Genomic DNA, 24608 nt, shown 5'->3' with positions numbered 1-24608 from the left:
GGGTAATTCAAAAATAGCATTAAAGACTATAGTTAAAGGCTACATAAGTATTAAAAATTTTAAAATATTCTTTTAGAGTAAAAATTTCATTATGAATTATGTAAATAAAATTTTAGGGCATTAGCTTTTTCGTATTTTTAATTCTCGATTCTCATGAAGTAATACAGATGGCACGAGTGTGCTTTTCGGGTTTTGGATCGGAATCAGCGCACTTGCTCGTAAACAAACCACAGCATACGTTGCATTGCGTTTGATTGCGTCGGGCGGAGTGCAGAAATTATCAGTACTCGAATCAATCTTCAGGGAGAAGTCGTGGCACTCGCTTTTTGCTAAAGATAAGGTCAAAAAATGCTGAAAGCTGTGATATTAATTGGTGGCCCTCAAAAAGGCAAGTTCAAGTAGTAATAGTCTAATTATGTGTGTTAAATAGTAAAACGCGCGCTCTGAAACTAATCCTCATCTCTTTATGACAGGGACAAGATTTCGACCGTTGTCCCTTGATATTCCGAAGCCGCTTTTCCCCCTTGCTGGCCTTCCTCTAGTCCAGCATCATATAGAGGCATGCTGCAATGTCCCAAATTTAAAAGAAATAATTTTATTGGGATACTTCCCGGCTTCAGAATTATCACAATTTGTGACTGACATGGTACAAGAATACAAAATAAACATACGGTAAGTGCACTGGTGAGGGGTCTCAAATGATCTCTTGGTAATGAGTTTAAATTTATCTTAGGAATCTGCCTTATTGTCTAATTGAAAGAAATATTTACAACTGACCATTAAATTAAAAGCAACAAAATGACTCTAATAGCTGCCACTTTTTTCAGCTACCTGCAGGAATACACGTCGCTGGGAACTGCAGGAGGCTTGTTTCATTTTCGGGATCAAATTAGAAGTGGAAACCCGGAAGCTTTCTTCGTTTTAAATGGAGATGTATGTGCAGATTTTCCACTTGTGGAAATGCTTGAATCTCATCGAGCAAGAGTGGCAAAGGCAGCAATCGAAAATAAGGAAAATGGAGCTTCATATTCTCACCCTCTAATCACTATTCTTGCAACGGAGGCGACAAGGCAGCAGTCTGTAAATTATGGATGTATAGTGGAAGATCGTGAAACGTTTGAAGTGAAGCACTACGTGGAGAAACCGTCAACTTTTGTATCGACCTTAATCAATTGTGGAGTTTATATCTGTTCCCTTGAGATATTCCAAACTATAGCTGCCATCTTTAATAAAAAACAGGAAGAGTATTACAAGTATGTAGAAAAATTGATGTCTAGTTTGCCTTGCGTGTTAAAACTAGCGATATCAATTTTAACGTGTACTGTGCATAAATTGAGATAAATTCTTTATTTCTGTTAGCTATGGCCCAGGGCCTGAGAATAGCAATGGGAAAGAGGTCATTCGGTTTGAGCAAGACCTGCTCATGCCACTTGCAGGAACAGGAAAGGCATTTGCCTTTCCCACAACTAAATGGTGGTCGCAGCTTAAGACTGCTGGGTCTGCCATTTATGCCAACCGGCATTATCTGGAGCTCTTTAAGAAAAAAAGGCCCGAAAGGTTGTACCCTCCTGGGAGTGGTGATTCTACAACTCCAAAGATAATAGGAGATGTGCATGTTCACCCTACTGCATCTGTTCATTCTACTGCTGTGGTGAGGTTTGGTTTATTTAATTCAAATAAACTTAGCCTTGGGCAACAATCATTATATTGTATTTTCCTTTGTCAGCCGAAACTGTGGTGAAGTCCACTCTTCATGACTTACTGCAAAAGTTAAGAGAATTAACTTCAATGGTATCAGGAAACGTTTTGTTATATAACTCTCTTTAATTTTATTGGCATTTTGAATAAGACCCAAGAATTTAAAAAAATATTTTGATTAAAGCAGAGATAATATCTTGTACATAAACTGTGGTGAAAAAGTTAATTTTTTTAACCACCATTGCAGTTGGGGCCAAATGTTAGTATAGGTAAAGGTGCTGTTGTTGGACCTGGTGTACGCATAAGGGAATCCATTCTATTGTCTGGAGCTCATGTGTCAGATCACAGCCTTATTCTCCACTCTGTCCTGGGAAGTGGAAGCACCGTTGGAGCATGGGCCAGGGTTGAGGGAACTCCATGTGACCCTAATCCAGATAAACCATTTGCCAAGATGGAGATGGCACCACTATTCAACTCCGATGGACGCTTGAACCCATCCATCACCATTTTAGGTAATAGCTATTTACATCAGTCTTCACATCCTTTACAATTAAGCTAAGATCATTGAGTATGATGCATTGGCATTTTTATAGACATAAATGATTTCGGCATTGTTGAACTAAGAGCCAAGGTAAAATTAGTTCTCACCATTGAAACAAGTTTTTGGAATCTCACCAATTTTGAATTAGGTTTGTGTTGACTAAGACTTGGTTTGCCACAAAGGAATATCTTAACAACTTTTTTAATGAATTGATTTTCTCCCTTTTCAAGGTAAAGTTTGGTAAAATGTGCTAAACATTAAACTATTCCCCCACATAGAATTTGGGAACAATTATATGTATTGTGGCAATTATTATTCACCTTGGACATACACACACAGGGGTGGAAAAACAAAAAAAATTATAAACTTGAAATGTTGTCTAATATAGTTAACTAGTTTGGTTGTAGAAGTAATTGCCACTATATAATATTTGATAGATTCGGGCGAGAGGGTTCGTCATTATGAGAAAAACTAATTTGCACTTCTCATAAAAAATGCCATTTTTTTACTCAAGTTCAATTTATAAATCTCATTGACGAATTGGCATTTTGTTTCGTATTTCAAACTCCTATTTGTCCAAAGAGAAACATCGATGAACTATCCCTAGCGTCTAATAGAAATTTACATTATGAGAAAAACAAATTTGCTCTTTCCACCGGTTTATTGGTAGCATACAATGCATTATGGTTCTCAGAACCATCCTTGGGTACAAGATGGTTCTGTGGAACAAAATGTGTTGCATGTTACCAATAAACCTGTGGAAGAGTGCAAATTCCTTTCCCCCATATGATATTAGACTGAATGTATTATAGCTCTGCATCTCATCCAGCATTTTCTGATGAATAAAACATTTTCATGGCATTCCTTATGTTTGCAACCAAAATCAGTCAATGGGGCACCTAAGAATTAAAGTAAAAACGTAGCTAATTACACCAATACATACCACATTTTAGGTCCTGGAGAATTGGCAAAATATTTTATCCATCCTAATATATACATACTGAAATGTTTCATGAAATCTCACAAATAAAACAGCAGATTTAATGCAAATTTGGACCTGAAATGTAATGCACACTAGCTAATGACGAGTGCACATTTTAACCTATGTCATCACCACGTTGATCCTCCTATTGGTTCACCTGAAACTCTTCATTTACTAATTCATGCATTTTCTTCTGATATTTACAGGATGCAGTGTTACCGTGCCATCTGAAGTTATATTGCTAAATTCAATAGTTTTACCGTACAAAGAGTTGACTAGAAGCTTTAAAAATGAAATTATTTTGTAGTATGTCTGCACTACCTTTTGAACTATTTACCCAAAGAAGCATAAGAGTTCATGTACATAATGTAAATGTAATAAGGAAAGAAGTAATGAAATTAATGTTTTTACATTTTATTGTCAAAAAAATATCATTGACACAAATCGTATAAAATGAACTGTACATACTTCACTTGAACAGACTTTGTCAACCTCGTGTATAAACCAACAGAACAAATAATTTTGCCTTTTGGCATGAATCAATAAATATTTTTACTGTTTTGATTTTCTGTTGTCCTTTGTTGGTACAAGATTGGAATGGCTAAACAAAGTAAATGAGATTGCAAAGATATGAGAAATTATGTTTTGGTTCTTGGCTTCAACTCCTCATAGCATGATCGCAGGAATATGTAGTTCTTTTTCAACTGGTTATAGAATTCGTGACCCTGCAATGATAAAGAAATTATTATCAGGATTAATTGAAAATTATTAATATGATGACCAATATTTCATATTTAAATTGAACTTAAAAATACTATAGCAAAATGATTTTGTAAACCACAATAAACATTTAAGGTTAGTTTGACAGGTGAGGGAGGGAATTAACCTAAGAGCTCACTGGGGTATTAGAAATTCATACATCAGAGTAGGTGACCAGAAGAAGTCTTTTTGTTGCTACAACAAGCCTCAATGAATCTTATGATAAAATAGTCAACGAAAGAAATGAAATTCCAACGATAGAAAAACTGGGTGAAAATATTGGCCATATACTGAATTAAATAGGGCAATGTCATAACCCTGTTGCCACAAAATAGCTGCAGCCTTTGCACTGTTGTTCGTACACCTCACTCTCGTGTAGGGGTCCAACTTAGTCCTTCATGTGGCATAACAGATTGCTTCATTTGGTTTGAACCAAATTATCATCCAATCCTTTCTTTCCTTTCTCTTTTCCCTCTGCCCAGAGATATATGTATATACCTTAGTTTGACCTGCATTTTTATCTGAAGATGTTATACCACAACGAAAACTAGGTCGTAAATAAAATTTCTACATGGAAAAGCCAAGTTGGTTATTTTTTGATTTCAGTAACAATATAGGTGAGTCATTGGCATGATTTTAAAATTAAATTACATTTCATCCACAATTTTCTGCTAAAATCTTGAATTTGCATTACTTAATGGAATCATGGAAATAATGTGTAAGACTCATGAAACGGGCACGGAAAAATCCTTCGCAAGCGAATGACAAATGAAACAACTCACGGGATTTATGGCACTAATAATTTAAGCAATTTTTTTTCGATATTAGGTGCAATTAATATTACTATAATGAAAAATAGAAACTTCTCACCCATGGTTTCCCATATCTGTGCTTAGTTTTCAATATTTTTATTTTACTCTGACCTTTCAAACGAACGATCAATAACGAGATGAACACATTAATCAAGGGTTGTTTTAGAAATCGAAAAGAACATTCAGTGCGTTTGAAATTACTCAACTGATCCATTAGTCCAATGATAATCTTAAATATTGATGACCATCCGACTTTATAAACTAATCTATTGACAATGTAACATTAAGGAGCCAATATACATTACATTGAGATGAACCCAAATATAAAATAAAAATCAGCTGGTCATCTCGATATGTTGTTGGGAGTATTAAATACCGTGTTTCAGGAACGATGTTACCATTGCATTCATTGATGTGGAGAGCTGTCTAGGTCATCCAAGATGCATGTTATTTTGGGGTTAAAAAATTTGAGAATTTGTATACTCTTAAAATACAATATGAATGCTGTAAATCTACTGATTTAAGCTGAATTTATTTAATAACTTTTTAATCACCAATTTGTGATTTGATGAATTTATCATGGCATTTAATAAGAATAAATTAGGTTAAAGAATTTAATTACATCGACTTCCTCTGCGGAGGATATGGCCGGTTATATTATTCTATTGACTTCTGAATCTCATAGCACAGAGGCTTTTAATAAGGGTAGGGAATCAATAAGGACATTTCAAATATACATTAGCACTAAGACAGTCACATGGAAAATAATATGTGAATGCCAGAATACATTTTTATATGCTATTTCCATGGATTCAACATTGGATATTAATAGGTAATCACCACGTGTGAACTATTCCTTGAGGTATGGTCACAAGTGAAAGACAAAAAAGCTATTAATTTGGTGGGGCTTGTCATAGAAAAATAGCATTGGATATTATCAACATTATTGATATTAGAAACGGCAATTAGGCATCTCCGTTGACAATTTTAAAATTTACCACAATCCTAATTTTTCAGTTACGCACAGCCACGCTTTCCTTAGAGAAAGGAATGAGTTGAGTCTTTCAATACATAAATATCCCCATTCTGAAATGAATGTATTTTAATTTAAACTTCATTGCAAATTAGTTCCCATTTTCCAAAACAGTGTTCAAATTACTGATTCACCCAAAGTGACACAAAATATACTTGCTCAGTGCTTCATAAAATGCTGAAACCAACCAGAACTGACATTCAATATTTCAGGGCACCCATCAACTTTGAATTTGTTTTTAGGACTCAAATAAAGCTAAAGTTTAGGCACAATGACTGTCCAAGACATTTCCATTAACTTCTTTGAATTAATTCATGAAAGCGTTAGTTATTTCGCAGTAGTTGAGATATGAAACTTGACTAATTTTAATAATCCATTATGATCATCCAACTGTAGGAGTTGCATACTTAAATGTGCGACACATTTTTCCCAGCACTTCCAGTTCATCATCGCAGTTAAAACGCTTCCTCACAGAGCTAGAAGGATTTCCATTCCATGAAATATCTTCACAATAACAATTTTTTTATCCATTTTAACTCAATCTGACAGACCTGCACCACAGAAAATTAGGAGTACATCATGATTCTGTGTTCAACAACTGACTAGGGATATGATAAAAATGCAAACAAAAGGATGAGCATACACGAGCAATAAGAAGCACCCACATTCACTATACATGTTTAACATATGTCCATCCAAAAAAGTGAAGTTTCATTTTGCACTTTAGCAAATCGAACTAAATGACACATGATGGTGGTTACATGATTCTTAGAATGTTAGAATATATAACCCACACGGATTACTCTGTGTTGCACTCAAATTTTTCATCCAGGTAAATGGTACATTACTAAAGAAATATTCATTACCTTTGACCAATCATAGCTGACTGCATAAGCAAATATTTGACCATTGTGGTTGAAACAACAGCGTGTAATTGGTTGCTCCATAGGTTCAGATGATTTGAGCTTAGTTCGGGCATCCTTATCCCAAAAGCTAAAGCGACCATCAGATCCAACAGTTGCTAGGGTACCATGAACAGGATGAAAGCAGATGTCATTCACCTTAAAGAGATAAGATTGATTATTTTAAAAATGGGAAAAACTTATGAGAATAGTCCCTCCACAAACCTAGTTAAACTATAATAATTGTTTCAAGAAAAGAAACAACAGTTAAACTATACATGAATAACATTAAGTGAAGTTACCCAAGGGCAGCCACACATTTCATGGATTCCCATTCCCCCATTTGTTCAAATTTTGCAGACAAACATGACATCGTCATTCTTGGTCTCATTCCACTATATACAACTTGCTTTGTAACAGTTCACACACTTTTATTTTAGGAGTGGAGGAAACAATAAAAATTGGCATTGGAAAATTATTGCAAATTTGGGCCACAGAATGTCGAGGACCTCGCACGTGGGTCATGTAATAACGGAAAGTAGTATTTATCAGTAAAGGATTTTTGTGCAGAGTATTTATACGAGGGAAAGGAAGGATTTTTAGATGCTCAAATAATGGCCTACCCTAAGATCTAAAACGTAGATACCCCAAATATGGCTTTGATTGTTTTAACAATGAGAATACTCTGAAGGAAGCCCCTGAATTACCCCAGAAGACAATACCATACTAGAAATGAGAGTGTTTATTGGCAAATTAAACCATTTTTAAGTTGTTAATAATAAAAATCGAATATTGAATACAAAATAATATTAGAACTTCAATCCATTCAAATTTATTTACCAATATAATCCACAAACAATTCATGTGAAAATTGTGCAATATTGCAGCATTTAACTGTGCTGATCAATTCTTGGTCCCTTGATATTCTTAAATCAACACATTAAGATTAAAACATTTACAAAATAAAAATTAATTTATGTTTTTGCACACCAGAGGAAAATGGCACTATTTAGTAAGCAATATTATATACAATACTCACCGCAAATATATCTTGATATCCGTTGGGGGTACCATTTGAACGGTGGCACTTAAAAGTGAAGTTGTCTTTTGGATTTGGAGTGCTGATATATTGTATAGCCACTCGTCCTTCTACACTGCCAAGAGCAAACCCTAGAATATATGTTTAACATGCAATGAACAGTTTCGAACTTCAGGCCATAACTACTACTAAAACAGACTTTATCATGATATGACTAGAGACATGGAATTTCTCAAAAAAGCTTTTGTTTGTTTCCGATTTTTTCTTTGCCGAAGTCAGTCACTACTGCATTTAGACTTCAATTCACTTCTCTTTAACATCACCTTATAAGATAACATTGGTTTTAAGGCACCCATACATTTGCATACGGTGTAAAACCTGTCAAATTACACTCCTCCCTCTCTGAACCTTCTCCTGTCCCTCCTCATTTCATTCTGAGACACGGCATTGCATAGTATGTTGTCCACTTACCCCAATGTCAACTGTCCTACCTTTAATATTTCTCAATGAAGGACTTGTCTCAACATCCACATCAACAATCACAGAGCCTCTTGTGACCTCTTTTCCCTGTCCACCCCTCTGCCAGCCCTTAAATTGCTTCCCTAATACGTAATTCAAGTGTAAATTTGGATAAACCTTACACCTCCCTTATTTACCCACTCTTGCACCATGTATCTTCATAGGCAAGATGATTTTTACACACTCAATACGAACGAATACTGGCCATTCCACCCAATAATCATTGCCATCTATTCCAATCACGTCCACAGGAAAGTAAATCCAGCTGTCTTCCCTCTAAGATGCTTCATTCAGACAACTATGTGTAACTGCCATGCTGAAACTAGCATTACCAACGTCATCGTACAAAAATGTAAATATCACAAAGATATTAAATATTTCAAAATATCAAGAAAATTTTAAGCATCCAGGTTTTTTAAAAAACATCTTGATGCATTTCCTAACTTCATTCTGGAATTAAAATTATGCTCAATTTGCTGGGAAATATTAGTTCATTAACTGACCGCTAAGCTTACCTAAAATATTATGTGATTAGTCTCCACTATTACCAAAATATACTTTTTCTGCACATTCTATATAATTCATACCAAAATGCTCATAATTTGGGTTCACATTTTTCTCTTTACTTAAACATTGGTAAATTACAACACAACTGCTATTCACAGCTGTGAAGATGGATCACTCCGGACATCTCTTGGAATGATGAGAGTTTGAAACATTCATGTCAAATATTATGGAAACAACAATTGAAACCATTAAGTTGGTTTTATAGGTTGGCATAGAGCTCACCAAGTGATTTGTCATAACCTTAGTGAAATGTAATTACCAGGTCACTTAATTAAAGGATCTGGGATTAACTTCTTCCTATATGGACTTCAACTATTCTCATTCCTGCCAAATATTCTCCAGCATACCTTATATAAAACAGGACAAAGCATTTCACTTTCTTTTTCTAGCAAGTGGGTACCTTATAATACAGGGGAGACACATCTAATTGGGACTTTCTTCTTTCAAACAATGAACTACCATTTCAATTACTTCACATTCAAAAGTGGGTTTACTGCAAGTTTTAAAGTTTCATGAATTAATACCTGCAGGTGAACTCTTCTTATCCCTAAAAATAGAAACGCAACGATGCTGATACTTCAATGGTGACTCTATCCTTTTGAATTCTTGAGGCTTCCCCTCCAACTGGTAGACGATTAAACCTCGCGATGCTGTCCCTACCACGGCCATGGGGTAATCCTGTAAAATCAACAAATTATAAATCGGGAATTTAATATCACTTAATTGGAAAAATTCAGTTTTACGATTATAACCATTTTCTTGCTGTTACATTTGAGAAGTATAACTGGATTAGTCTAAAACAAGAGGAAACAACAGCTTTTCCTTGTTGTGTTGAGCATGCCTAATACAGCATGCAAAAATTGTCAATGCTAAGGAGTGTTTTTCCAGTTAAAAATATTCTTTTATACCAGCAAATTGCAGGAATTACAAAATCGCCGGTTGCTATTAAAGCACACTAAGAAGAGAGCGACAGCAAAGAGATTAAACAAAAATTACTTTTAAATAAAAGGTGGAAAATGACAGCCTCTGTAAATCGTGTGATACTCAAAATATACGTAGGCATACATGCTCAACAATACAAGATTCACTTCTAAGACATTCAGCGGACACTCTTTGCACTCAGCAGGATTCATGATTGCAAAATGCCTTACCACATCAGCACAGTAGCACCTCTCCGGAAGATTAATAGTAAGCATGGGGCTTGGAGTCCTCGTGTCCCAAAACTAAAATGAACATACAGCAGATTAGTTACATTTCATAAAATTTGCTTTGTGGAAAAGCATACGGTGGTCATAACGAACTATTACGGAGAAAATATACAAAGCCTAATACAAGAAAGAATCAAAAGAACAGCGTTACCACAGAAAATTATTTTTACTGTCAACTAGTTTCGCTACACTATGGCAATGCCGGGAGTCCTGATGATTCTACAATGTAGCGAAACTAGTTGACAGTAAAAATGCAAAGTTATTTTGTTTCTTGTCTTTGCATTAAGGTGGAATTCTACAAGTATCAGCATCAAATATCTATTAAAGACAACACTACTACACTATTAAGTAGTGTTCATCTACTGTATTACCTTTAAAGTTTTATCCCAGGATCCTGTCATAAGGCATGTGTAAGAGGGAGCTTTAATCCAATGGCATGTTTTAACTGGAGCGTCATGGGCTGCTACTTGAACTGTTTGATTGCTATTCAAGTCCCAGCATTTAACCATCTTGTCGCACGATGCCATAAACACTTTGGTGGCATCCTAAATGATGATGATACTTTTAGTTTTACAAATATTCAATGTAAAAATACCCCACATGAATAATCCCAACTCACATCACTCCAACAAACATCCAAAATTGCGCCCTGCATGGTTTGCATTGACTTTGGAATAGTTTTCCCAGACTGTTCGACTTCCCAGCATCTTACCTGAAAACACCAAATTTACATTTTTTTAAATAGGAAAACAACAAGACTATATTGCAATAAAATATGAGCGAAATAACATAAAAACTTACATTGCCGTCCCAGCTACCAGCAATAAGAAAGTTTTGCGGAATGGATCCAGGGCTAAATGCTAAAGATGAAACAGAATCATCAGGGGGCGAAGTAACTTCAAAATCCCTCATTGGGTTTGCTGTACTTGGGTTAGTCGCAAACGTGGAGGTGCCCCCCAAAGATGTAGGTTGGTTAAACATCTTAGATGTTTTCCAGCAACTACGCGAAAACCGTAGTGGCACACCGCAATGTGGACCCGCGAAATTGAAGTAAGCAGTAACAACACCTACGTTTAGAGCGACAATTCTTTATTGAAGACTGTATTAATATAAACCTATTACATAAAAATTAATCCTCTTATTGGTAATAAAATATATAATTGTTAATACTTCTTTTGCAACAAATTACTACATTTCCCCTTTCACAGTACACAAACTCGCATAGGTAAACATGGCTGACCTCTACCGGCGACACGAATGTACCAGATAGCAGTTCTGACCCTCGGCCAATCGGATGTATCTAAGTAAGAGAAATACGGTCCAATCAATGGACACGTACTCCTGAGAGCGGGAAACTTCTTAAATTAAAGAGGAGGAATTGGTGTTTATTTTAATGAATGGCTTTCATTATAACAGCTTTCCACTTTTAATGATTTAACGTTCATTAATTCTTGAATATAAAAACATAGTCATAGGTAACTTAAAAAGAGACTTCATGCAGTTGACAATGAGTAAACTTATAAAAGTGAAAAACTATATTTGCCAATATTTTGAATATAAATTTCAAAGAACAATAAAATGGCCACGGACTTCTTTTAGAGAAGCAACATACAATATGCAGCAGGTTACCTGTCTGAAAAACCGTGATTTTTAAAGAAAATTTAAAACCTCAGTATTGCTTAATGTTTTCTTCAAGTTGGATAATTTGATATGCAAATAGTACAGAAATACTGATAAAGTTTACTATGACTAACTGTACAGAGCACCCATAGTGTTAAATCACTCAAATAAATCACTTTTACTTCCATACAGGAATTGAACACCTATCATAGTTTGTTATAGTAGTATGTATTTGGCATATCATTCATGACTAGGATTTACTTAACTCATGAAAACCTTTAATGCAAACTTCTTCCAATGTAGAAATTGCGTTATATACAATACAGCCATTTTAACTTCATAATGTATTCTCAAAACATTCATTCACCAGTGGGGATTCCTACTTCAATTTGATACAAAACAGTAAAATAAAATATAATAGATAAACTTCAGCCCTGCCCACAAAACAGGACAGAAAGTAACCAAGAAAGTTCTAATTACATTTCACGATATAAACTTTTCCAGATGAAGAACATGTTATTGATTCATTTTAAAATGTCACATGATTAAGGTCTAATAAGAGCATAGGCTGGAGAAAAATGGTACACTATTAAGTTATAATTGGTGTAAGTACTACACAGATAGGAGACAATACTCATATCACTCAAAATTTCACCACATATTATAGCAAAAGATTTAATAATTAATTCAAAGGCATTATAGTATGACAGTTCCAACAATATTGGCAGTGTTTGTAAAGTTATGGATTTTTTTTATGCTCTGTATCACAGAAAAAGCTCTTGGGTTTTGGTGTCTTAAAAAAAAAAAAACAGGTTGCTCAAAACCCAAATTGCCATGAATACAGGGAGAGTTGCCAATCAATGACTAAAGACAACATATTTCATGGCACTTAAGTAGTCATGCATTATCAATATTGACAACAAAAAATAAATAAATAAAAATGTTGCCACTGCTCATTAACCACTACAAAAATACACTAACCGATATTGATATTGTGATCAAATATATTAATATCAATAAAGAACATTCATTTCCAACTTGTTTTTTTCTATCTTTGTACAGAAAGACAGACACAGAGGCACATGTTTGAATAAACAGTCACTAGTTATGGAGGGCAAGTCTCATGAATATCTTTGCTTGCCAATGCTTTGTGGCCATTAAAAGCATAGCTTGGAAGAGCTATAAAGAAACAGAAATTTTCTCATCTGAGAGCTGCCAGACACTACAGATGGCACTCAACATTTGGCTGAATGTAAGTTCTGACCTCCACCCATCTGTTTTGTCCAGGAGAGCACTATTCTGTTCCATTATGGTCCCTTTGCACATCTTGAAATTGTACTTTTAAAATTCAATAGACTAACTAAAGGCGCTTTCCCCAAACAATTACTTGCTTTGTTATGTACTTCTTCACTAAAAAACCTAACACATGGAATTGTGGATCCTAATAAAAAAGTCAAGAATAAATATTACACACAAGCCCTCACACTCTTGGTCACATACCCACGCAAATACAATCCTTTATTACAAATCTAAGGCTTCCATTTAATTTGCTTGAAGGCTTGTAAATATGGGATAATGGAAAGCATACATGTGATTTGCATCCTTAAGAGACAAAGGGGAACCTGCTTCCCTTATACCACCTATATTCCAGATTTTTTGCTAGGTTACTGTGAAATTAATACTCAGGCCATAAACATTATTTAAAACAAGGCAAGGGAAACAATTTCACCACAAATCCATTTCATTTTCTTGTTTAAAAAATAAATCATATACCTCAATATTGGTTGCATTTTTTATTTTGTGTTTTATCATTTTTTTAAGGCTTTATCTTTTTTCTTTTTTTTTTAAAGATAGTATTTCATTTGCTTATAGTCAACATATGATATAAACCCTGGTAAACATTCACACATACTAGGAAATATTCACACACTTATCATTCACGCCAGAAAGAAAGAAAAATAGGATAGGAAATATCTCATTCACTAAATCACTCAAAAAAGATTCACAAAGATACAGTTATTCAGAATAAGACGATGGTTTTTTTTTAACTTTAAGTTGCTGCCCTGACCAGAAAACTTGAAAGCACTGCTACACTCCTCTCACCTGCTGCACTGGCAACTCACAGTTCTTCACACTCGAGTAACAACTTGCTTGAATGGCACAATCACTCAGTCAAAATAAATGGAACATGATGAAGATGAGGATTTTTTTTGTCAATTTTTTTACAAGAAAAAGAATTTTTTTTATATTAACCATCCTCACAGCCTGGCCTCGATACTGCCCCCATCAACTCCCTAAGACACCGCATTCTTTTTCCTTTGACGAAATGTCCTCCCCTTCATCCCTGAGTTGCGGACTGGGAGTTGATGGTGGCTGTAATTGGTGTCCTTTGGGTGCTGATGATCATGGTTGGTGCTGCCGCTGACTTTGGTGGTAGTACTGTCGGCCAGGCCAGGAACCTCTGCTGCCCCCATGACCTCCGCGTCTCGTGGATACTCCACTCGAGGTACCACTCCGCCGTTGGCTATGGTGGTGGTAGTGGTTGGTTTGGTGTTCGGGGGTGGAATCGTCCTCGCCTGCAATGAGGAGGGGTATGTGGAGGAGGGATTGGCTGCACTCTTGGAAGTCCTGTAGCTGCTTCCACAGGGGTTCACCGGAGCACCTATGGGGTGGGCGAGTGTAACCCCAACCATGTGTGTATTGATTTCTTGTTTTATGAGTTCAGTTTTCAAAATTTTTATTCTAAGACTTTTTCATCATCTCTAAAACAATAATCTGAATTAACGTTGCCATAATTACCAGTTTTTATGCATGTAGATTCTAAACAAAACACCATGCATGAATATTAAGTCAAATCAAATTTAAAGGAGAATTTATAATGAAACATCAGCAGTAAAAATTTTTTTCTTTTACTTTGATAAATTTTAAATCTTGTCCATAAAAAGTCTAATTTCAGTGAAATGAATGAAATAAAATTATAATAAAATGCCATTATGCAAAGTTCCAATGGCATGTGGTGTACATAAAAATCAATTCATAAAAGGTAAAACTAAACCATAAACAATTCTTGCATGCAGACCACTGGGTTTTTTGGTTAAACTATGATAAATTATTCAAAATATGGTCCATAGGGATGGATTATGTATCACATGCCATACAATGAATGTCAGGTATAATTTTACACATGTTACATACATAGAGACTCAACAATTTGTCACCATCACTAAAATAAGAAACAACCAACATGCAAGGATCGCAAGTCATAAGTTAAAATTACCATGGGCCAACAGTCTCTTAGAAAGGGGTGCCTGCACTTGCTCAAGGTTTGGAGCAAAGTGATGAGGAGTGCGAAGGTGACCGGCTGGAAAAAATTCATGACTCATACATCCATTCTCCCTTGAAGTTCTTACATGCAAGTATTAGCTGAGCATACCATGGCCACCCTTACTTCATCACCGTGTGTTGCATGGGAAAGAGTTGGGATATAAAAAATTTCCTGGCAGACAACAACAGAAGAGAGAGGACAGGCACAGAGGGTTTGCCCACACAACTTGACTCAAACAATTATTTTAACCAACATGTAATTGCTCTCGACTCTTTTACAAAAGAGAATGAGTCGATCAATTAGAACCATTGGTAACCAATTCAAACAGTCAAAAGAGGAAGACAGCATGCCATTAAAGGAATTATAAAGAGTTAAACCGATTTTATTTCCATGCTTCTAGGGCATCCTTTAACAACAGGCTGGACAAGCATGCAATAGTTGAAAGATCGTTTCCCAAACTACATTTGATATTAGTTCTGTTATCACCAATTTTAGGAAGTTACTTGAGTGAATATTTTTAACTACCATTGGCTCTGAATTATGAGTCAATAGGACAGTGAGAGAATTAAGTTGTAAATCAAAATGTAACAGGTTACTATTAGTTTTTATAAAATAGACAATAAATTAAAATTAATTAATAACATATTACACTGATTCATGTTTGTGATCAATGATTTTTCTGAATTTGATATTGTATGTGCATGTTACAGCCGATGTTCATGGGTTTGTACCAAACACTTATGTAACTATGAGCATCTATTCTTTTATGTATCTTAACTGAGCCTGTGTCTTTGCTCCTCATTGACGTGCCTTATATCATGTACATACTTCACCCACCTGGTATTTTTGTATTGTGATCTCTGGGCAAATAAAAGGTAATAATAATAATAATAATAATAATAATTAAATATGACATACAATTCGTAACATGCATTGCCCCACCATACACAATACAAGGAACTTACTTCTAACCTATTCATTTAAAATTTATAAACTACGAAAAATATAAGTGAAGGTAGATGATAACTTTTAAATGGAAATATACACAGAAGACAAACCAGTGAAAGTAAAGTGACAACTTTATTTTAAATATTATGTAAAGCTCATGAGGTACAAGGAGGACTAAAACAATAAAATGGTCACAGATGGCGGCTGTTGGAGGACAAGTGAGCCATAAAAATGTAAATGCATAAGGCATTCATCATATTAATTATACATTAGATACATTAATTCTAGGGCTTAACTTAAAATATTATGAAGATGCACTTATTTCAGTTAATCTATTATGAAACAACGAATCAGCCTGACAGTCTGTATGAATTCCCTTTTTTCAAATTTGAACATTATTTTTTTTTCTAATTTGTAGTCTTTCCAGCATAACAAACCTACATGAAATGCCTACTACAGTTCAGCAATAAGTTTCCTAAATTTAGATTTTGAAAATTAAGGCTTGGGAAATTATTTCCATAGTCTTATGCACAGCCAAAATAATATTTAAGAATGCTTGAATGACTCTGTGATCACATTCACATTATATTTATTTTGCGTTCATTATTTAAAAGACTGAAACCAATTTATCAGTCGATTTATCGTAGAGAAAATAGCTAAAAATAACCAAGGTGTAAATTGAATGGCTCAATTGAAAACACTGCCCCTTTTACTCCTATTCATACAAACAATTACGTATTTATACTGAAAATTAACGATTGTGTGCTGACTTCTGAACTTGTCGTCAACTCATTTCAAACCAACAATAGAACCTCAAAAGTTAAAATATATAATTTCCTTCTTGCTGAATTCTTATTATTAGCACTCTGAACAATCAACTAACCCAAAACTCAAGCAAAGGGAAAATGGGTTAATGAATGAGTAATTTATTAAGTAATGATATGCAATTTCTGGGTTACATCAGCGTTTAGCACCAACCATCTGGACAAGAGGAACACTGAGTACCTCCTCAATACTTCTGAACTGACCAACAAGACAAAAAGTAAATCAGGGTTGCAACAGTTCTGCATTCACACATTTCGAAACTTTCTATGCCAAGGCTTTCCAAGTATCAATACTACTGCCCAATTTTCCATACAAAAATGTGTGAAGGAGAAAATTTTGCCCTTTTAACATTAATTTAATAGTTGATTGTCACTAATACAGGGTGCAGCAACATAACTTCCTTCTTTCAAATGCAAAACACTAAAGAAAGGCAGTTTAAAAAAAGGAAGTGTAAAAAGGAATTTGTTGTTGTACCCTGAAAAACCATAAAGCAGTCAGTTTTTTAAGTGCAAATGTAACTTGTAAAATACATGATTGCATCATGAATAATACATCCTGCCATGCTTTAATGAAGAAAGTTCGCAAATTAGATATGTAGTCTGATTTTGTAATGATATCAGTGCCAAAATCTAGCATTTAACCTTTATTTTCCTGGATTGTAGCAACCCTGTCTGTTATAACATGCTTTACTGTGAACAACAAGTACTGATGAAGGAACTCAATAGATAAATGATGTCATAAGAAAAGGGTCAAGCATCCTGAATAAAAAAGTCACATCAAAATCTTGATAACTAAAAAAATTAGAACATAAAATGGGAAATGGAGTGTTGCAAATCAAAAAGGACTAAACATGCAAAGCTGAGAAAATTTACCAAAAATATGAGCATGCAGTTTTCCTTTTATAAACAAGAGTAATTCAATTTTAAGGGATGAGATACTTATTTAATAAGGCTGTAGCCATTGATTGTCTGGCATTAACTATCGAATACATATGCATTTAGATGAAAACAGTAACTATGTTGTGTTCCACAAGAAATTTTATTAAAATGACTTTGATTTCACTACTCAGCAGCATCATCATGTAAATTTACATCAAATAGCCTGGCTTACATTGCACCTGAGAGGGGGCGAACGCAGTTGGACATTTATGGACAGAGGGATGAATAGGGGGCAGAAGGAAATGAGTGAGAAAGGGAGGGGAGTGGGAAGGTATATTGCAGGTGTCTACCTTAGCTGTGCTATGGCTCAGGTGTTTGGCTAAGCTTAGGTGGGCAAGTGTTGAGATACAGAATTCGTCATTTACAATCATAGCCTTCTCGGCAGAGAATTTTTGAAATTACAAGATGCTCAAGAATAAACGATCTGGATATGAAGGAGCTTTGAGTGGAAATTCTTGTGCTTGATGTGACATAGGTGCTTCCTGAGTAGGGATGAAGAATTCGCCTTCATTAAGAATGCAACGTGAGCCATCACCCCATCCTTGAATTTCCTCAATGCTTGCGTCAATCATGCCAACATTAGTTAGTTGCATACTCAGGAGGGGAAAACAATGGACCACACTGGTGTACATAGATATCATTGCCATAACCACCCAGCCATGTACATTGGCCAAACGGTGAGGATTTCAAAGGCAGGGAACAAGTAACATGCTCCAAGAAGGGGAATCCTGCATCCCTGATTGCAAAGCACTTGCATGAGAATAAACACACCAGGAATTTCCAAACATCTAACTACCTTCCTCACACCTTTAGATCAACATACATATAGCCAGACTACGTAAATTTAAAATTAATCAATATACATGCAACCATGTAAATTTATCTGTTGTTGCTACTAAGTAGATTAGCCTTGATTGCTGGATCAAAATTGCTTGTGGAATGCAATAAAATCAACGTTTTCATTTAAGATTTTAAGTCTGTTGTGAGAAGTGTGTGTGCATGTTTTCTTTCTATGAAAATGTTCCTTTTCTTAAAACATAGGGTTTTCTGATCTTGGTTCTCTTGGTGAACTTCCATAAGGTGCAATGTTTCCAAGAACCTTACCTCATTCTAATTTACTCAATGACTCATTTAATCAATATGTAAATAGATTTATATGTAACACAGTGTGCTGAAAATCTTTGATTGAAAATGTGAAATGAAATGATGATCATGAGAAACATTATCTGCAAACATTTTTCATTACAAAAGCAATGGATGTTAATAAAATAAAGCATTATTCCTCAAGTACACCAGTTATATGAAAGGTATACATGGTTCACAATTTCAATTGGGATCAGACACAAGAACACAAAATTATTATGCCATACTTTAACAAAAATAATTACCTGCTACCTTCACTTGAATAATTATAGCATAAAAAATATATAGATTGCATTATTTTCCTTACTTATTTTATGCAGTTAAGGTTTTTTTGGAATCACAATGCTGTCAGTTTTCTCCTTCTATTACCAATCAATTAAATAATATACTTGAAGTTTTTATCATATGACCTTTTCAACAAGGAGTACAAAACCGAAATGCCTACTGAAGGCGAATGACTTCACATGGTCATTACATTTAAAATTTTTGTCAATATCTCAAGCGTTTTTGTTTTCTTTACTACACATGCTTAATGCTAGATGGCTGGATGATAATTATTTCATAATTTTAGCATTATTGTTGTTTATAAGACAAATTAACTTTGCATTATTATATCACATTGGGGTGTCATGAAACATTGTGTGTTCTAACCAAACTTACTGCCGTAGGCCAAACAACGCCTCCTATTGCATTAGACATCATATTAATACAAGAGTTTATAATGTATATAATATTATTCACCTTACTCTGTATTATATAATTACTGGATGAATACCTCCAATTGTTCCATGACTACTAGGTTATGTGAGATTAGGGTTGAATAATAACAGTCATTTGTATGTGTACATTTTGTGACTGAGATATGGAATTTTGGTTTTTAACTTTAAAATTGGTATTATATTCCTTTATAATACTAGTGTATGAATGTATTATTAAATGAAAGACTAAAATTAGTGGCAATTAGACCTCATTATATCAGTCATTTCAGAGAGGCCTATATTTATTATGAATTTATGATAAAGTTCTTTTCAGCAGGACAAAATGTAGGTGAAGGACATTAAGTGATTTATATAGCATACATAATTAACTAATTCCCAAAATGTAGACAACAGACTGCACATTTGCATATAGATTGTGTATGCTACCTAAACAAAATATAAAACATGGATTCTCTTAAAAATTCACTTTAACCAGTCTAACTAATTATTTAAACCTAGTTAAGCAGGAGTGACTTGGCCTACACTTCGACCTCACAAAAAGTCACAAATCTAGGCTATTGTAAAATAACAGATTTTTACCCCACTTATTGTCTAAATGATGCCTTTACTTGTCTCTACCTCCAGGCAGGAAGGAATTTGGTCAATTTCCGTAAAAGCACCTTCACCCAAAACCTTCCCGTATAAAATTTAAAGTCTAATGGTTTGTTTTCAATGAATGCATAAAATTATTATTTACTAAAAAATATGTCCTTATTGGTCCTCATTACATACATAAACAGCCGTTTTTTAAAATACCTACATCATTAGCTACCAGCTAGTTAATTTGCAACAATTAGTACGAACAATCACCTGCTTGGCACTTAGAATTCTAATTAACATGTACACAAGATGATGGAATTCTAGAACCACCCTTCATAAGTTAATTAACAGGGTGAAGATATAGCTATGGCTATAGGCACAATGCGAAAACACCTTAGCCTTGTGACGGACAAGGTCACCGATATCTAAAACCAAAATACACAAGATATCTAAAAACCTTCCATTGAAGAGTGAGTTACTGCTAATTATATTAAATACTCCTCAAATGTAAATATTAATATTCATGGGATGCAAGACTGCAGGAATAATCAACAAATCATAGTAGCAATGTGCAAATTCTCCTCGAGAGAAAACTATAGGAATGACTTTCTGAACTGACAAGATTGAATTTCCCATCTGAGCCTTGAGGAGGTTTCTTCTAAGAGTCATTGACTTGGGGAAGATTCATCTTTCTTTTTTCATAGGAGAAATGAGTTCAGATTTGGGCGCCAGGTTTCTGGGGTGTTTCAATTGTTGAAGCTCTTAAGCTTTTGGGTTAAAAACCCCTCATTGCATTGTTTGCTCTTAAATAGTGGTCTATAACCATCCAACTGACATCCCTACGTGAGAAGTAAAAATGCATACTTTCTCTGTTTTATTTTTACTAGGAGATTAGTCCTTGGATGGCACTTATCAGCTGAATGGCCAGCAGTTTTCCCATGAATCTTCATTGAAAACCAAGTATTGTCATTTAAATTACTGAACACAGACATCAATAAAGAGGTGATGAAGATGAAGATGAAATAATGAAGTGAAAATGATGGAGAGGTAAAAATAAAATTTGGGATAAATTTTTCTTTTTGGATTTAAATAATGCTCTGCTTGAATTTGATTAATTCTCATATTGCATACATTTGTAAATGAATTCCTAATGTATTCCAAGCTCAAAAAGTATTAGGTTTACACGTGAATGTTTTAACATAACACAAGGAAATAAAATCATAGTTGTTATCCTTCATTATTCATAAAGAGTATGGCACAATAATTTAAGTGATCCCTAATGTCTGTCAACACATTTAATCAACAATTCACCTTTAGGACTCTGGAAACATAATGGGAAATTCATTTGGTGCTGCTTTTCAAGAAGCTTAATCTGACACAATGATATTTTTTTGAACAAAGGGACTGTAAACTTACTGGAACTGACAGGATCTGTTAGTTACATAAATCTATTTCAAAAGCACTCAGATCATATTAATACATGGAAATTCATATTTACTTACCCAAAAAGCCAATCAGAGAAACTTGGAGAGGAAATTACGAGATTTGTAAAAAAAAACAAGAGAGACATTATACCCAAAAGAAGAGAGCACATTCACATTACAGCAAACTTTACAGTGAAATGAAGTCTTTTTTCGGCAGAAGTGGAATAATGCTTTGTTTTGTTAACATTATTGTTCATGCATACCATGATCAAAAAAAAACTATGAATTCTAAAAAAAGGCAGCTTATTTTGACTTGCTGAGCACAACTTTTCCACAGCTCATAAAGCTGAATGAAGCAACTAAATGGGACTAATTACAGAGCAGAATGCCTAATGATTTGCATATTTATTTAGAATATCTGTCCCTTAAACAAAACAAAACAACGTTCACAAAGAAGACCACAGAATGATCAATTATAATAGGATATCCTAAAATGGTTGCTGAACACTTTTAGCTTCCTTTATCACAAAACATAATTCCACAAAGCTGTAATTATTATCATCATCATGCAGTTCCTGCACACTGTTATGTGACAAGCAGTGTAATTATTCAATTTGCCATTTTATTTGCACAGTGAAATTCATTAACTTTGCATAAATATCTTTAAGATTAAATAAACGTTAGTCATATAAGCATGCCTTTTGAAAAGCCAACTTTTTGACAAATGATCAATGCAGTATGGTATGACAACATCCACATGGGTAATGGCAAATCAGCAATTATTCAGCTTAATAAAGCATTTCTCACAAATGAAATCTAACTGCACAGGGTGGCGATCATCAGCATTGATAAAAAAAATTCTCACTTCAATTATCAACCATTTTAAGCACCAAGATTAAAACTTCAATTACTATATGATGCAAAAAAAGCCCCATATAAAGACCCAGAAGAGGATATAAAAGTACAAACACCAATTTACAAAGTACATTAGCAGCCTACAATTAGCTTCTTTATGTACTACCCAGTGCCCTACAAAAAAAAACCCTTTACTCAAAATAAACACAGGTTACTATTACATTTCAGTGAAGTTATCCTTTTCTTTTTTCTCACAAGAAAGTTTCCATTGGTGATGGTTAAAAAATACTAATGGTCAAAAACATTTTCCAATTCAAATTTTTAGATTTAAATCAATGTATCTTTCAGAGCCTGATTTCCTTCAACTGTTACTAATTATTTCCACCGATCTGCACAGCTGGGAGCTGCTCTGGATAACTGAATTCCTAATCTAAACCTGAAACCTCACAATAAAAAAATAACAATATCCCTTGAGATTATCAACCCCAACAATTGACTATATTCTGACATAACATAATGGTATTTGTGTTTGCTACAGAAGAGAATACTATTCCCAACAGTGCATGAATGAGATGGCAGTAAATGACATTTTTATTTCAGTTTGACAATGTGGTTAGAATTTAGATTACACATCAATATTTCAAAGACACTAGGTCATGATTACACAAACTGATGATAACTCAAAATATATTAAAATATCAGCTTGATTTTCTTAGAGTAAAATCAAGTAAGATGTCTTGACAAATATCTTCGGAGAATAAGTAAAAAAACTTTTGCTTTTTGAGGTGAAAAACCTGAATTTAATGTAAGAATCTAGTTTTAAGACACAATAAGATGAATAAAAATGCGTCAATATTTGTAATTATTAACTATTAAGAGGCTCACTATGATCAACATATGAACACTACAAGCACAAAAATAAATTATTTATACCAAGCAGAGGAGCAGCTTCAACTTAAGTCATACATATGTATAATTTGTGGTGACTTCATGTACCCTAAGTTGTTGATAAAAATCATTTATAAGTTGTACAAAATTAACCATTAAAAACAAAATACATATTTAGTATTTTAGTTAGTTTGGCAATAACCTATGCTAGTGGTACGACTTTTCCTTTATTTTTAGGGGTTTTATTACAATCAATAAATTTGTAATTGAGTACATGAATAATAGCAAGACTTGGGCTATTTAAATAGATATTAGACCCATTATACCCAATAACACTAATGCCCTTCCAATCTTAGTCTTGATCTTAACTTATTAACTGCACTGCCTTAAACTGAATCTGTGATTTATATACTGTAGGTATGGCCTAATAAATAGAAATAAAATTGAAAGATGACCACAAAGAGCACCAAAATCAATACATAGAAATGGCCATTCACACCTCCTAAAACAAATTATACCCCACCATCATGTGGTCTTCACGCCTATAGAATGTTCACTATAAAAATGGTATGATATTGAGAATTCCAACTGAAATGACCTTAAAGTTCAACACTTGAGACGATTGTAATTCTTAATTTATTTTGCTATTAAAGCAAAATATTTTAAAGTCGTACATTCATACTGACATTTTACACCACATAATTTTTCCTGCAAACTTCCACTGGGCCCTATATAACAATGATATTCCTACTCATTAGTCACAATGCCATCCATTAATGTTGAATGTTGGAAAACATTTTGGATTTATGTCTATGAGGGATTATGAATATGTGTGGGGGAACTTTAAAATGTCACATCAAGATGTGAGAAGCATTCAGAGAACATGACAAGGATAAGATGGAATTGAAAACCAAAGAGTAAGCCTTCTAATGGCTTAGTTAGAATCTTGCATCTTCAGCAAGTCATCTGTCGTCTAACATATCACAGTGTCCTGTGGGAAGGCTTCACTTCTGTCCTTCAATATTTATCATTAAAGAAAGACATGACGAAGACCTAATACAACTATCACCTACTGGAATTACAAATTAGTACAGCCAGTATTTGCAAATGTCTTCACTACAAGAAATTTTAAGTTAAAATAATTGACTGGAAATTTTAGTCCATGTGGTTATGCATGTATGGAGTTGACTTAAAGTGGGAAATTTCGTCATGCCAAGTGAATAATTCCTAACTGGATAAATATGTAATCAGAATTCCACGTAAAGGGCAAGTATATTGGTACTG

General features: G+C 34.3%; 3 protein-coding genes across 3 annotated transcripts in view; 1 reads left to right on the top strand and 2 right to left on the bottom strand.

Moving 5' to 3' along the window:
• Nucleotides 1-192: 192 nt before the first annotated feature.
• Nucleotides 193-3785, top strand: Gmppa (GDP-mannose pyrophosphorylase A). Its single transcript, XM_071591698.1, has 6 exons — nucleotides 193-388; nucleotides 474-672; nucleotides 828-1253; nucleotides 1360-1651; nucleotides 1946-2210; nucleotides 3428-3785. Exons 1-6 carry the CDS (start codon nucleotides 349-351, stop codon nucleotides 3526-3528), a joined length of 1323 nt encoding a protein of 440 aa, XP_071447799.1. The 5' UTR covers nucleotides 193-348; the 3' UTR covers nucleotides 3529-3785.
• Nucleotides 3660-13348, bottom strand: Rae1 (ribonucleic acid export 1). Its single transcript, XM_071591700.1, has 9 exons — nucleotides 11231-13348; nucleotides 10862-11127; nucleotides 10680-10772; nucleotides 10432-10605; nucleotides 10004-10075; nucleotides 9377-9530; nucleotides 7767-7897; nucleotides 6692-6886; nucleotides 3660-3946 (listed from the first exon to the last, which is right to left on the bottom strand). Exons 2-9 carry the CDS (start codon nucleotides 11039-11041, stop codon nucleotides 3860-3862), a joined length of 1086 nt encoding a protein of 361 aa, XP_071447801.1. The 5' UTR covers nucleotides 11042-11127; nucleotides 11231-13348; the 3' UTR covers nucleotides 3660-3859.
• Nucleotides 13349-13460: 112 nt separating this feature from the next.
• The window catches only part of LOC139694130 (non-canonical poly(A) RNA polymerase protein Trf4-1-like), a 47450-nt gene continuing 36302 nt past the window's right edge, over nucleotides 13461-24608 (bottom strand). Inside the window, exons 9-10 of the mRNA XM_071592561.1 lie at nucleotides 21660-21680; nucleotides 13461-14342 (exon numbers count right to left, since the gene is read on the bottom strand). Coding sequence (XP_071448662.1) covers nucleotides 13975-14342; nucleotides 21660-21680 — 389 coding nt within the window. The 3' untranslated portion in view covers nucleotides 13461-13974. The remainder of the gene's footprint in view (nucleotides 14343-21659; nucleotides 21681-24608) is intronic.

This window comes from Hetaerina americana, unplaced genomic scaffold, assembly GCF_022747635.1.
Source record: "Hetaerina americana unplaced genomic scaffold, ioHetAmer1.1.p SCAF_5, whole genome shotgun sequence".
Classification (NCBI taxonomy): Eukaryota; Metazoa; Arthropoda; class Insecta; order Odonata; family Calopterygidae; genus Hetaerina; species Hetaerina americana.
The sequence above is the reverse complement of the archived record's forward strand: the minus strand, read 5'-3'. Positions and strand labels throughout refer to the sequence as shown.

What these genes read in the sequence shown, in the direction of transcription:
- Rae1 (XM_071591700.1), bottom strand. Translation starts at nt 11,041, where the DNA reads ATGTTTAACCAACCTACATCTTTGGGGGGCACCTCCACGTTTGCGACT. An exon ending in CTGGTAGCTGGGACGGCAAT is followed by an intron (nt 10,773 to 10,861) that starts GTAAGTTTTTAT and finishes TGGTGTTTTCAG; the next exon opens with GTAAGATGCTGGGAAGTCGA. An exon ending in CCTGGGATAAAACTTTAAAG is followed by an intron (nt 10,076 to 10,431) that starts GTAATACAGTAG and finishes TGTTCATTTTAG; the next exon opens with TTTTGGGACACGAGGACTCC.
- Gmppa (XM_071591698.1), top strand. Translation starts at nt 349, where the DNA reads ATGCTGAAAGCTGTGATATTAATTGGTGGCCCTCAAAAAG. An exon ending in GAATACAAAATAAACATACG is followed by an intron (nt 673 to 827) that starts GTAAGTGCACTG and finishes CACTTTTTTCAG; the next exon opens with CTACCTGCAGGAATACACGT. An exon ending in CCCATCCATCACCATTTTAG is followed by an intron (nt 2,211 to 3,427) that starts GTAATAGCTATT and finishes TGATATTTACAG; the next exon opens with GATGCAGTGTTACCGTGCCA.